At 38.3% G+C, this 14,688-nt stretch overlaps 1 protein-coding gene across 8 annotated transcripts in view; it reads left to right on the top strand.

Moving 5' to 3' along the window:
* Positions 1–14,688, top strand: part of ATXN7 (ataxin 7) — an 87,040-nt gene that overhangs the window by 68,048 nt on the left and 4,304 nt on the right. For all 8 annotated transcript variants that reach the window (XM_071439438.1, XM_071439439.1, XM_071439437.1 and 5 more), the window contains 7 exons: positions 6,886–7,138; positions 7,795–8,057; positions 8,800–8,882; positions 10,584–10,849; positions 11,264–11,462; positions 12,337–12,458; positions 12,739–13,690. In XM_071439438.1, the coding sequence (XP_071295539.1) occupies positions 6,886–7,138; positions 7,795–8,057; positions 8,800–8,882; positions 10,584–10,849; positions 11,264–11,462; positions 12,337–12,458; positions 12,739–13,690 (2,138 nt within the window). The remainder of the gene's footprint in view (positions 1–6,885; positions 7,139–7,794; positions 8,058–8,799; positions 8,883–10,583; positions 10,850–11,263; positions 11,463–12,336; positions 12,459–12,738; positions 13,691–14,688) is intronic.

The raw sequence follows: 14,688 nt of genomic DNA, 5'->3' as shown, positions 1-14,688 counted from the left end.
GTGGTGGTTCATCCCGTTTTTATTTGCATATTTTAACGCACCATTCTTTATTAATCTTTTGTTTACCAAAGTTTAATAAAAACTTTGGAATAATGTTGGGATGAGGTATTTATTTTGAATTTGCTTTATACCTTTTTTTGAAAAACTGAAGCTTTTCTTTATTGTCATTCAGGGTAAACATAAGCAGCTGGAAAACTGTTGTCTTGTATTTTGGAGAAAGCTGACCCAGAGTGTCAAAGCTGACCCCCAGTGCATCTTGAGGCACTGCTGATCTGTACTGCTTACCCCTGTCTGTTTGATGCTCTTGTTTGTCAGCACTGTGGCTCTTCTGAAGTTTATTTCAAAGAAGAATTATTTTTTTTTAATAGTGGAAGAATTACTTACTCAATACCTGCCTTATAATCAGACAGGTATTGTTGTGTCATTAACAGGCTACAGAGATTAGTGTTCATAGTGTGGATGTTGTAATCTCTCCATGGCCCCATTACCATCTGAGACACTCTACTGCCCTTCCATAATAACTTTGCCATATTTGTATTTCAGTGCCTAACAGATTTATAGGACAGTTACTGACCACACTTCTTGGCAAGTTCATTGGGGAACTGTACCAGAAGTTTGGGCTTGGATGTTAAAGGCCTTGGATTTGGGTTTGCCTGAGCAAGGAGGAGGATGAGGTGAACATCCTTCTCTGGGTGATGAGGGGAAATGTTCCAACAGCCAGGTCTCCCTGGCTCCATTTTTGCTTGTGGTTCTGCTCCATGAATAATTTAGTGTCCTGCTTCTCTCAGTTTTCCCACCCTGTTCTGAAGAGTTTTACTGGTCTGAGGGGACTCTGAATAGCTCAAGCGAAGCTGATGGGAGTGTCCTTAATTCCAGTTTGCCACTACACAACACAGAAAAGCCCAGGCTGTCTGCAGGCTTGGGATGGCACTGTGCTTGGTGCTTCAGGGGAAATCCCATGTATTTTACAGAGGAATTTTAAATCCTGTGGAAATTGATTACAGAACCATTTGTGTGCTGAATACAAGGGGGTTTTGAAAGGATTAGTAACAAATAAGGAAAACCGAGAAAACTGGTTGTGGAGGGGCAGCAGTTGGGAAAGGGAAATACTTGAAGGTTATTTATTTAAATCCATTAATTTATTGTTATATTCCTAATAACTGTGTTTGCAATCTGCTCCTCACTCTTTCCTGTGGTGGCAATCTTGGCTCTCAGGGGAGGTGTGCTGGGTTTGGAGCTGTTTTGCAGCAGGTACCATAGAGGAGATGGCATTCCTGCCCAGGTAGTGTGTGTTACTAGAGAAATTAAAACCCATCCTGGCTGTGCTGTAGTTATACCATCAAAATCATAATTTAGCCTAAATTATACTTACATAATTATCTCCTCTTTGAAATATTTCAAAGTACTGAAGTTGGCATTCAGAATCTTACTAGTGAGGATGATCACTTTCCATTTCTCCCTCTCTTTTCTTCAATGGCAGCAACAAAACTGACCCTGTTTATGCATAATTCAACACACCTTTATTGAACATACTTTGCACAGTGATCACTTGTGAGTAGATTTTAGTTCTCCAAAATAAATGTCTAGGAAAATGATAAACTTACTGTGCTGAGTATTTCTCAAGTGAGGAAGTGCAAGACATAAGGTTGCCTCAGTATTGCTTGGCCATTATCTGTTTAAAAGATATTATATATGGCTGTTTCTTAGTGCTACAAGCATACATGACTGTCACTTGGTTTCTTCTTGTGGTTTTGCTAACACTGATAAACCAGTAATATCAGCTGCCAGATGCAAACCAATGGTTTTTTATGAAACAGTGAGACAAAGCATCTCAGGACACGACAGATAGCACTGGTGCCTGTCAGGCCTTGTTGGTCTGTCATCCTGGTTGCTTGGGCTCCATCAATATTCTGGTTTGTAACCTTGCTGAAGTGAAGATGGCTTTGTTCAGCTCCTCTCTGTTCAGCTGAATGTGTAAGATCAAACACCACACAGTTGGAGTGACCTCATCCTGACTTAGAGTGTGCACAGAATTGATGGCATGATTAAAGGGACATCAGGGGAAGATTAAGGCAGAATCCTTGGTATCTAGGTCCCGTGATTAGAGCAGGATAATGAAGCAGCAATAAGTGAGTGAGCAGCAGATCAAGCTCCTGCACAGACCAAGCAGCTGCACACTGCCAGGGTGGCAGCAAAGGAGGAGTAATTTGCCTGCTATGCCTGTGATTGTTTTAGTTCCCAGTTTCTCCTGCAAAATCCTCATGGACCTAATTTTTTTTTTATCTTTGTCATGGTGAGATCAGAGCTAGACTAGAGGACTAGAGCTGCAAAGGAGATTTTAGTTGCTTGCTGAGTAAAATCTGGAGCTATGTTGAGGTGCCCTTCCATAGCAGTGTCTGTGCTCTGCTGTCATGTCATGGATCTGAGTTTGCTGGAGAAAGGCAATTAGCTCTCCAACTGGGTCTCCATTATTCTAGGGATGAAATACTCTTACTGACAGAAAATAAGTTTTTTATCCTCAGGTAGAAGATGTTTGTTTTAATATGCCTGTCTAAATTTCTCAGATGACAAGACACACAGTAGCTCAGTATGCTAGAGAAAAGGACAAGTTGAAGTTTCATGGTTATTGTGCTTACACTTTGTGATACAGACATGAAATAACAATTACTTAAGCATAAAGTTTTTTTAATGCTTTGTTTCAATATGCACATCTAATCCTATAGCTGGAGGAGTACTCTAACACTTACTCTACACAATACTCTTAATGTGTGTTAACTCTTTTTCTGAATGTTCACTGAAGTTCCAGCATGTCCAGCTGAACCAAACTCATGTGTATGCTCCTGGGTGTGCTTTGTACTGCAGCTGCACCAGCACTGACACAGGGCACTTTGACTTTTTGCCCAGTACTTATGTAAGGAGTCGGTATAAAAAAAATGGGTTTATGAAACTTGATCTGTACATCTTGTATTTGCTGCCCAAAGCTATTAATTGATGCCCAGAGAGAATGAACAGCACAAAATACTTGCTGGCTTTTCTGAAATAAGTATAAACCTGGGATGAATGTCTTAAATTTTTAAGATTATTGTTGCTCTTAAATTAATTTTTTCTTTATTTTTTTTGTAAGCATGCGGCAAAGAAAGTGGCATTTTATGAAAAATATATTTTTTTATAAAATGATATTGTCTTTTAATATAGCAATAAGTTATGAATCACAGTAAGTCCAACTGTTTACTCATTGGTAGAAGAGTAAGCAGTAGTAGCCAAACACAATGAGAAGCTTTCTCTCTCTCTCTCCTTTTTTTTTCCATCTTTTTTCTTTTTCCTGCCCCTTCTAGGTTACTTTTTTGCACTTTGTCAGAGATTGCTACATGTTTAGTAGGAAATAGACAATGCAAAATAGGATTTGTAAACCCAAGAAAATTGGTAACCAGACTAAGGGCCAGGTAAAGCCTTTTTTTAAGCTCTGGAAGAGATCTATATTATCAATATCTATTTTATCAGGAAGTCCTGTGTCCTTTGCCTTGATGCATATATAATACTTGCTCAGCTATAGCACAGAGATGCTGTGTTTTTCCAGCTTGATAGTTAACAGTTATCCTGGTCATGGAGCAGAGACATGGGATGCCATCTCTCTTCACAGCTTTCTAACTCTGCCCAGCCCTTCTCCACAGTGTCACAAACCTGTTGTAGAAATGCAAAGGTGTTTAAGAAGGAGTTTGCCTATTAAAGTTTAGTGTTAAACACAGCTGTCATTTTAGATCAGATTCTTTCCAGTGCTGTGGCATCAAGGAAGACTTTTGGGTTCTTTGTCCAAAGCCAAAACTTACTTTTTTCTGATATTTAAAAAGCAAAACAAACCAAAAAACCCCAACCAAACAAACAAAAAAAACCCCACCAACATAAAAACCCAAGCAACAACAACAATAAAACCCCTCTTTCCCCTAAATTTTAGTATTTAGAATCATCATACACAGGCACAGAAATGGGACTATCACTTTGATCTGCTATATAAGCAATCATGACATTAAAAAATTGTTTTCCTCTTTAGAGTTATGTGAAGGAAAGGGATGTGATTGGAGCCTTTAAAATTTGAAAACTGAACACCTGGAGATAGTTATATTTTTAAATGTTTTCGGGCTGAGACAGAATTAATGACAAATGGGAACTATGTTAAATTGGCAGAAGATTAGTAGAATTTATTATTGTAATATGCTTAGCATCAAAAGCATGGTGGTCTTGATTATTCAGTGACAGTTTGTGTAGTCATTTTTCCAGTAAAAACTGTGGCAATCTGTCTGTAACTATATTCATGAGATCAAATATGCAATTCTTAACATGTCTGGTTTCAAAAATAATATTAGTTTTCTCTATTAAGATGAGACTTCAGTGCTCTTCACATGGTTTGCAAAGCAGTTCTTAAGTAGATTTCATTTAAAACCCTGAATGTTATAAAAAGACTAAAACATTAAATATAAGCAAATTGTAGTAGCAGCCCTACCTCTGTTTGTATATATGTCAACAAAAAAAGTAGGCCTAGCCAGGTTATGAAAAATGAGCTGAAAATTCTTCTTGTTTTGTTGATAGACAACATAAGTTGTGGTTATGCACAGAAGTGATAAGTGAAGATTTCAGAGCCCTGCAGTGTTACAATATCTCTTTCAGAAATTGTCCCAGAATTCTAAAAGTGCTAATTTGATGGATTTTTTTCTGGGTGTGTCTGTAAATGGAAATCCTCTCTGACAGGTAGACTGTAAACTTGTGTGTGATCAGCCTTAGTTCTCTTGGCTTTTTTTTTTTTTTTTTTTTTTTTTTTTTTTTTTTTTTTTTTTTTTTGTTACCACCAATTTAAACCACTTTCTATTAAACTCACTTGGTTGAGCCTGTAGAATGAACATTTGTGCAAATAGCAGTAGCATCTCAGTTTGCAGTTGCCAGAAGAGAAATAGCTGGGATTACTATTTTGTCTAGTTTCTTCCTAATTGATGGAATGCAAGGAGGTTGTCAGTTTTATTCTAGTCCCTTCTTCTTTTCATCTGCTAGGTTTTTTTTCAAGAAAGTAATGCTCTCACTTCCTTCAGAAAGACAACGTCATCATAACAAACTCCCAAGGATTGCATTAGTCATCCACTGGCTTGTTTGAGATTGTTTGTAACTGTCATAAGCATTTGGATTTTGAATTTTCTAAATATACAGAATGTGGAAGAGCACTGAGTAATATTTCTCATTATGTCACAGGGTGTAGCATCACTGAACTCTAATGGTCCTCAAATAGTAACTGAACAGAGCTGCTCAGGGATTCTTGCCATTGCTATAAAAAGCCATTTGGCAATAAGCACTGCGTCATACTAGAAGCACAGGCATTTACTAGAGCATAAATGTGCTAAAATATTTCATTTACAGTCTCTTCAGTGGCAGATGTTCTAGAAAACTAAGTGGATGATTTTGGTAACTAATTGTTTTAAATACTACAATTTTAAAGCAGTTGTTCCTTGAGATGGATGATAAGTTACTGAATTTGTTATTTTTGTTGGGCATTTCACACTTGAGTTCTCCACTTCTTGGTAATTACCAATCCAGAAATGATGAGTATTTTGCAAAATTTTGCAGAAGATTTGTTAGGTAGTTTGCACCCATTGTTGCAGTTAAACAGAGAAACACACAGGAGTTGGTTCCGTTCCTTTCTTAGTCCAAGCTCTGTATTAATTCATTATTTTAATTTTTCTAAGCTAATGAACACATTTCAAGTGCTACTTCCAAATAGGTCATAGAACACAGATGTACTAATTTACATTTCCCAGAGTGTCACAGGCTTCTGCACAGGTTGCACTGGACTTGGCTGTCACTCTTGGCTCTATTTGTAGCTTCATGAGTAGCCTGCTGCTTCCACAGTTCACTGAGTCAAAATCTGTAAGGTGATCCTGAGATTGATCTGTGGTGGATTTGGGCACCTCTAACAATACTTGGCTGCAAAAGAGGTGTTACCACTGCCTTTGCATTCTCCTGACAGACCTCTTTCTTGTGTCTCTTAGATCTGTGGTTTTCATTTACTTGATTGCCAGAAGTGTCTTTTAAGAAGGTGTTGATGACACAGATCCTCGAGGAATCACAGGTGTCCATGTGTCTGTGTAGGCAGAGCTGGGAGCTGCCAGGTGTTCTGAGAGTTCATGCTTCTAAAGAACTACCCTTACAATAGACACTTTTACCTGAACTGGTGCTAGCAACATAGAAGTTTTCATGGTTTGGTGTTAATTAAAAAACACGTCCAGTAATGGAATCTGACCTCTCTTAATTCAGATACTCAGGTTTTTGTAGAAGAGTATCTGTTGCTGCTTTTGATGCTGCTGCTAAATAGAAACAAGAGGGGAAAACCCAACCAAACAAAAACCAGCCCAGTGTAGGTCAGTATTTGAGCTGATGTTCCCAGAGGTGCTTCATACTGGAGGTCTGGTAGATCATACCAGAAGTTTGTCATGAAGTAAAAGTGAAAATGTAGGATTCAATATAATTTTGGTGATTGGGAGACATACTTACAGATAATTCTTATCCTTTAAGGGAATGTGATATTTTGGCTTCCCTGGCCTAAGGACAGGGTTCTCTTGGGTTTGTGTGTCTGAGGTCCAGAGCTGATTGTTTGAGATGGAGGGAGAGCTAAGCTTTACTGGCTGAGATGTGCAGCTCCCAAAGCTCAAAGAGATTCTGGTAACCCTCTGGAGACCAGCCTTGAGTGGAACCTCATGGATTACAGAGAGGCTTGAATCCTCTATGCTCTGTGTGTGGCAGGAACCTCCCAAGACAATAAAAGAAAAATGCTAATGGAGTAAATGACATGAAGTATTTACAAATTCTTTCTATATGGGAGCTTAAAACCCCTTTTCACTCTTTCAGAAAGAAGACACAGCTCCTCCAGCAAGCCGCCTTTGACTCCTCCCTCCTCTTCAGTATTTTCCCTCATTTCATCTTTCCCTTCAAAAAACAAAGGTAGCAGTGGAAGTGGGAGCAGTCGTTCATCCAGTGGAGGTACTAGTGCATCATCATCAAATTCCAAGTTGTTGAAATCACCCAAAGACAAGCTGCAGATCAGCGGAAACAACAGGTTACTGCATTCGGTACAGCACAGCAAAGCTCCCCATGACAAAATGTGAGTGTGCCTTTGAAAGAGAGTTAAATGTCGTTACTTGCATAGACACTGCTATGTCAAGAAAGTTTCCTTTTGTTTCAGAGGGTTTTTGGTTTAGAAGATAATAATTTTAAACTCCTCCGGATCTTTTCCCACAGCTTAGTCAAAGGTTATAGTTAATGCTCATATCTGTGCTGAGGAAGAACTCTTGCAAAGCTGCATCTTAAATCATCATGAATAAAGGTCATTTTACTAGAGGCTCCTAATTCTTTGATGCAATCTGCATACTTTGATCATAAGGGAGTTTTAGCTCTGATTCAGGTGGTTTTCAACCTCCACATGTGAGATGACAGCAATGCTGGTAAAATTTACTGCTACAGAATGGTGCATTTCTCACTGGACATAATGGGTCCATTGCAGTTGCTTTGGACAGTTTGCAGTGATGCTCTCTGTCCATGAATGGAAATAATGGTTTCTGAAGTCCCTGGACACTCTGAAGTGTCAGGGAAAAAAGGACAGGAGAGATTATGGATATCATAAGAAATGTGAAAATTAGAAAGATAGTAGGAGGTAGGTTTGCATTTATATTGGGAATAGATCAGAGTGTTGTTAAATGATAACATATTTTAGCTTATTTTTTTTCCAATTTTTCTCTCTTTGTTTTTCATAAATAACAGTATGACTCCATCTGTCAAAGTGGAAAAGATTCATCCAAAGATAGATGGTGCCCAACTGAAAGCTGCTGTTGGTCCAACTTGTTCTACTACTGTGAGTTCCTCAATAAAGACTGGCCTTAATTGTCCCTCAATACCAAAGCCACCCTTGCCTTCCCCTGGACAGATACTGAATGGTAAAGGTCTTCTCTCTGTGCCTCCATTTTTGGAAAAGAAACCTGAAGAAAATACGAATAATAGGAAATTTTTACATAAAAGATTGTCAGGTAATTTTTTAAAATTATTATTAGTTATATTCCTTTTAGTAGAAATATGTATATGGAAATAATTTACTTCCAGAAGTAAATTAAAACTCCTGTAATACTGTAAATTGTAGTAAGAGTTTTTAAATATTATAATTTAAATCTATAATTTGGCAGACACTTTAAGGATGCAAACACCTTGAAATTGATGTTTTCTTTCAGAAACCTGTACAGATCTCAAATGCCTGTCAGTCCCGACAGTTTTAAAATTACATTCTTACTATCTCCAAAGATTTTAGTTTCAGTTTCCTTCTTTCTATATGGAAGGTCCAAATGTACACAGAAAACTAGCACCTGATAAACTGAAAAATGCAAACCCAGTCTGCTCTTTATACCTTTTACCACAATTACTTTAAGTGTTAATAGAATGGTAGAGAAGTTCTTGACGCCAAAGCCAACAAACAAAATCCCACCATTTGTTTGTCACAATTCATAATGGTGATCTCTGCTCCTAACAGGGAGTGTCACATCCTCCTTTGAGGACGCTTACAGGTGTTTGTGGACTTGAGATCTGTATTTCAGCACACCATAAGCTTGCTGAGTGTGTAGAAAAATTCATTTGTACAATTTTATTGTGCATTTTTATTTGTACATTTGCCTGTGTCATATTTTAGAAGTTTCCAATATGATTAATTTTTATGATGAAACTAAATGTTAATATTTTAAAATGTCTTTTGCTAACTTTTCAATACTGTGTCTTTGACAGAGAGAGAATTTGATCCTGATATATACTGTGGTGTCATTGATGTGGAAACCAGGAAACCTTGTACTAGGTCTTTAACATGCAAGGTAGGATAACTGAATCAGGATAAGATTATCTGAAATTTTTATTCAAATTCTTGAGGAACATGATAGAAAATGGAGAACTGCAAATTTTTGCTGTTGGTAATTACCACTGTAAGTGGTACCTCTCAAAACATATTTGAAGAAGAAATTGTTTTTGAAGTTCAGTTAATTATTTATTCAGAAAGCATTTCTCAAAGTAACCTGGAGATTTGTATTTTTGTATAAACCCTTTAAACATGGATGTTGACATGGAACAAACTGTGTCACTCTACATGTAGGTAGCAGGGGCAGTGTGTTTCTCTTTTTGGGAGCAACCTTCCAGTTGTAGATCATGAATTTTAAAATTCCTCATAAGCATTGAAAATATTGCTTATGCAGGATTTAAATAATTCAAGCTCTTCCCTTCTCACACTCTTTCCTCTCCCCCCAGCAGTCTGCAGCAGGTTCTTGGTAGGAATTTGTGTAAATGCTAATGCTGCTGGTTGTACTGCTGCAGCCAGCTCCTGAAAGAGCCATGGAGCACACCTAGAGGTCAAACTCTAAATTAAACAATCATAAAAACTTTCAGTCTGACAAAATGTTTCCTCTGGCTCCAAAACCCTTGGGGGACAGAGGGCTGTCACTTGCTCCCAAGGAACCAAGAATCCAGATCCCCTGCACTTGTGTAATATTTTGGTGCTTTCCTGCAGAGCAGCTCTACCCTCAGTTTAGGAAAGGTCTGGTAAATAAACCACCTACAGAACAAAGGTACATGAAGCTGGCACTAATGACCCAGAGGAACTGAACTTGAACACATTGCCCTTTTGGAATTACAGTGGGGAGGAAATTGTTTTGCTAATAGAGGGAAAAGCTGCAAGATTTTACAAGAGAAATAGGCAAATCAAAAGTGAAAAAGAAAGAGTAAAATAATTTCTCAGGAAGTCTTTAGAATATACTACTCATAAAATAATTTTTGGAATTGCTATTTGTGTCTGAATTATGTGACAAAATTTTTTACCTACTAAAAAGAACCAAATCAAACCCTTTGTGCCATATTAAAAAGGTATTATGTATGACTTAAACAATTCAGAAAAATAGCTTCCATTTACTTCACCTTACTTAGAATTGGTGCCATTTATACACATACACATCTTACTGTCTGTAGTGTTCAGGACACTCAAAGAACTTTGAGTCCTCCCTGACTCTGGATTCTGCTGGATGTTTTGAATTCCTCAATATCTATTTGATTACATTACTTTTCAAGGAATATATTAGTTTATAGGAGGCAGCACAGTACTTTTCTAAATATTTTTCAGGTCTCCCATTAAAGTCTGATTTTAAACATTATTTTGTTGAATAGTTTTTGAAGTGGAAGTAAATATTTTCTCTTCTTGGTTTTGCAGGAGTTGGCGGTTGAAATATCAATGTAAAAATGATTTTTGGTTCTAGTCTTAACCTTATTAAAAATTTGGCAGTTTGGTTTTTAAAAAGAAGTTTGAAAGAAGCCTTTTACCAAATTGCTGGGTTTGTTATTCTGTATCAGACAAGGATATAATCATCCACCAAGCAATTTTAAAGTTTGTTTTCTAAGTCGTATTTCCATTTGTTTACTAAACCAGGACTGTAATGATTTTCTCTGTTTTGGAGCTCTTGACACATGTTTTGAGTGTTTGACTTCCACAAATGTCATAGCCTGGGATTAATGATTTATTCCTGGTTCTGCAGACACATTCCTTAACCCAGCGGAGGGCTGTACAGGGTCGAAGAAAACGATTTGATGTGTTGTTAGCTGAGCACAAAAGCAAAACCAGGGAAAAGGAACTTCTTCGACATTCGGATCATCATCAGCAGATGCCCCCTCTCAGGGAACCACATCCCTCACCTACTAAAACTTCCCAGGAGCTGCACCAAAATTCTCATGGAGTTACTCTTACAGAATCAAAGCCTTTATTACCTAATAAACCCAAACCTCACCCCCCCAGTCTTCCAAGGTAAGGAAAATCTGCAGATGCAGTGGTATGAAATGAACACTGGGAGCTTGATGAGGGAGCGATATGGATCTGTTGGATGGGGCAGTGTGTTTGCTGCAGGCCTGGTGCCTGTCTGCAATTAGCAATTACCTGCTGAGGGCAACTCCTGGTGAGGAGGGAGTAGTAAAACTACTGTTTGAAGTAGTAATAGCTGACTTGCAATCAGTGGAAGCAGTTGAGCAACAACTGGGCAACGCTGCTTTTCCAGGGGTACCACCATACTCTGTGCTTGCCCTTGGCAGGTTGCAAGACCGTGGGCAACACCAGGGATCTGTTAATGCAGATTTCTTTCTCTCAGTAATAATAAGCACTTAAAGGGTGGAATTTTTAACTGTACTGGGTTCAATAACACCTGGTTACTGCTTGCCTTGCCAGGCCTCCAGGCTGTCCAGCCCAGCACAGTGGAAATGCCCCCAGCGAGTCTCCTTCTGTCCACGAGTCCCCACACCCTCCCTTGCCTGCAGCTGAGCCAGCATCTCGGTTATCCAGTGATGAGGGAGAATGTGATGAAAAAGAAGAGCCTGTTGAAAAACTGGATTGTCATTATTCAGGTCATCATCCTCAACCAGCCGCTGTACGTTTGCAAAGTTAACCTCAGTCTGTCTCTGCCTCTAATTGTGTAAACAAGTTACTTTGGGGTTTTAGGGGTGGTTTTCTGTGAGGTGTGTGATACTTTTTTTCTTTATTTTTTCCTTTTTTTCCCCCTCCCTATATTTTGAGAAAATTATTTTGTGGCCTAGTAGGCAGAGAAGGTTTAACTAGTTGCAAAATAAACATGCTAAAAAAATGTGTTCATAGCTCACTTCCCCAGTCTAAAAGAAAACAAAATGCCAGAATACTAAAGTTGAAATTGCTAACTGCTCTAAAGGGCTGTGGTTTTGGAATAAGTAAACAGTGTCTTTTTGGTGCAATTTTCTTATTGGACTCTCCTGTCCACACCCACGTACATTTTTTACTCAAGTTACCAACATCATGTTAAAGATAGCAGTAAGGTATTTTAATATTTAAATTTTAACAAAGGTTAGTTAGTATAACTAAAATCAAATTTATTGCCCTGGATGTCAAATTATATTCCTTTCAGAAACAGACTTCTAGTTGGTAGCTGGTAGATCCTCAGAAGTAGATGTTACATAAATATGTGTCCCTGTGTATAATGTTTATACATAAACAGACATACTGCTAACCTTCTCTGTTTAATCAAAGGATTTGATTAAAATCAAATTTGACTTCTTCAATTAAGTATGGGAGTATCAGAAGACAAGAAAATTATCTCTATATACCAAGGCCAAAAATTTAAAATTGTTGTTGGACCATAGACATAAAAACTCTTAATTTATTTTTTTTATCTTCTACTTAAACATCTAAAAGCATATTTATCATAAACAAATTGTTATTCAGAGAGTTGTCACTGAAAGTAGAAAACACCAATAAAAATCATGTCTTTTCAGTTTTGCACATTTGGTAGTCAGCAAATTGGAAGAGGTTATTACGTCTTTGACAAGCGGTGGAACCATATTCGATGTGCACTTGACTTCATGTTGGAGAAGCATCTTAATTCGCAGATGTGGAAGTGAGTAGAAGTGAAAGAGTTCTGATTCTTCTTGGTGGTTGTAGGAGTACATGGAACCTTGTGATTCTAGTTAAAGAAAGTAATCTTGTGTTCAGACTGAAGGTTAATGGTCTGTGCTTTAGATTTTTTGCAACAATTAACTATCAGTTTAACATAATCAGAGGCATTAATCAACCCCAAGATACAATCATTTTAAGGTAGCATTATTAGGATATGTGGGTATTAGTCTGAAGAATGTGACTATGTGGGGTTTTATCTTTGTTTTTTTGTTCACCTGTAGGAAAATTCCTCCAGCATCCAGTACCACAGCATCAGTCCGTGCCCCACATCGGACAAACCTGCTGCCTGCTTCTCAGCACGGTGTCAGTGCAGCAGGGTTCCTCTTGCCCACCACGGTTATGTCATCGCCAGCGTTGGTGTCTCCTTCCTGCGTGTCCCTGAGCAGCAAATCGGTACCATCCCACGGGACAACACTCAACGCCAACCCCGCTGCTCTGGGCGCCGTGGATCCCGTCTGCAGTATGCAATCAAGACAAGTGTCTTCTTCCCCTTCAACACCTACAGTGCTTTCCTCTGTACCTTCACCTATGGCCAGCAAACCTCAGAAAATGAAATCCAGCAAATCTTTTAAACCTAAGGAATCTCCTGCTGGCAGTGGCACCTGTAACAGCACCGGCAGCGTCAGTAGCAGCGGCGGCTCAGGAAAGAAGCGTAAAAACAGTTCCGCACTGCTCGCACCTTCTCATTCCACAGAGTCCTTTAGAAAAAACTGTGTGGTTAACTCTGGAAACTCTGGGACCTCCTATCATCCCTCAGTGACAGCTTCGTCCCACAGCGTTGGCCTCAACTGTATGACTAGCAAAGCTAACTCTGTTAGCCTCAAACATGACCAATCAGGGAGGGGTCCTCCAACTGGGAGCCCTGCAGAATCCATAAAGAGAATGAGTGTGATGATGAACAGCAGCGACTCCACGCTCTCCTTAGGGCCCTTTGTTCATCAGTCCAGTGAGCTGACTGTAAATTCACACAGCAGTTTTTCACATTCACATACTTCCCTTGACAAATTAATAGGAAAGAAAAGAAAGTGCTCACCTGGTTCAAGCAGCATCAACAGCAGCAGCAGCAAATCAAACAAAGTTGCCAAATTGACATCGGTGAACAATGTTCATGCAAAACACACTGGTGCAATCCCAGGGACGCAAGGACTGATGAACAATTCTCTGTTTCATCAGGTAGGAAATCTTGTCTCAAACTAAGCCAGCATGAAATGCCTTCTCACATGCTTATAATTCATGTCTTCTCTTTAATATTAAATAGATAGCCAGTTCCAGGTCCTGCTCGAGTAAAAGGTAGTTCTTTTTGTCCAGTACTCATTTTGAGTGTTTTTATGGTACATTTATTCAAGACTTTTATAAATGTTCTAAATAAAAAACCTTTACTTTAGGAAAGAAAAACCTTAAATGGAATATTTCAAATTCCTTAGATGCTGTTGCCTGTGAATTGCTTTCAGATAAAATTAATTCCTCTTATTTTTAAACCATAATTTTAAAAAAGAATCTTGCCAGCCTGCCATGGAACTGAGCTGTGTGCCTCAGCCTGACTCCTTGTTTCTGTGTCAGGAATAAACATTCTACAAAGTGGAACATAATGATGCTGATAACAGAACTGTGATACTGTGATAAAATAAGCCTATTATCCCAAGATGTCATTGACTAACTTCTTAGTAATAATGAGATTAAATGTAATAAATCAGATAATAAACCTTTTTAGTGGGTAAGGCAAATAGATATGCTATAAAGGAAGCAGATCTCATGAGTATGTAAGATCTCATTTTAAAAATTAGTTTGGGGTTTTGATTTTTTTTTAAACAAATCTCGCTGGAAAAGTAGTGCATTCAGGATCAAAAATCCAAGAAACTTTGTTTTCTCTGCTGCTAAAAACTGAAATCACTGTAGCTGGAGAGCCAGGAGGTCGGTAAGAACTTTTTGAGAGTGGTTTCTTAATTTTCAGTTTCAGCCACAGAGGAAGATTTTCACCTTTTTGTGTGTTTACTTAAGAAAAAAAGCCTTCAGATGGCTGAATTTATTTTTGGACTTACCTAATAATTACTATTTCAACTATGCAATATAAGTAAAAAAGAAATATGATTTGAGTGAACTAAGAAGGAAAGCATGCTTGAAACCATTACAGCTTGGAAGAGGTTTAGCTGAGGATTTTCAAGTCTCAGAGA

This window comes from Agelaius tricolor, unplaced genomic scaffold, assembly GCF_023055355.1.
Source record: "Agelaius tricolor isolate 1412-34295 unplaced genomic scaffold, bAgeTri1.0.p SCAF_14, whole genome shotgun sequence".
Taxonomy (NCBI): Eukaryota; Metazoa; Chordata; class Aves; order Passeriformes; family Icteridae; genus Agelaius; species Agelaius tricolor.
Note: the sequence above shows the minus strand (reverse complement) of the source record. Positions and strands in the feature narration are given on the sequence as shown.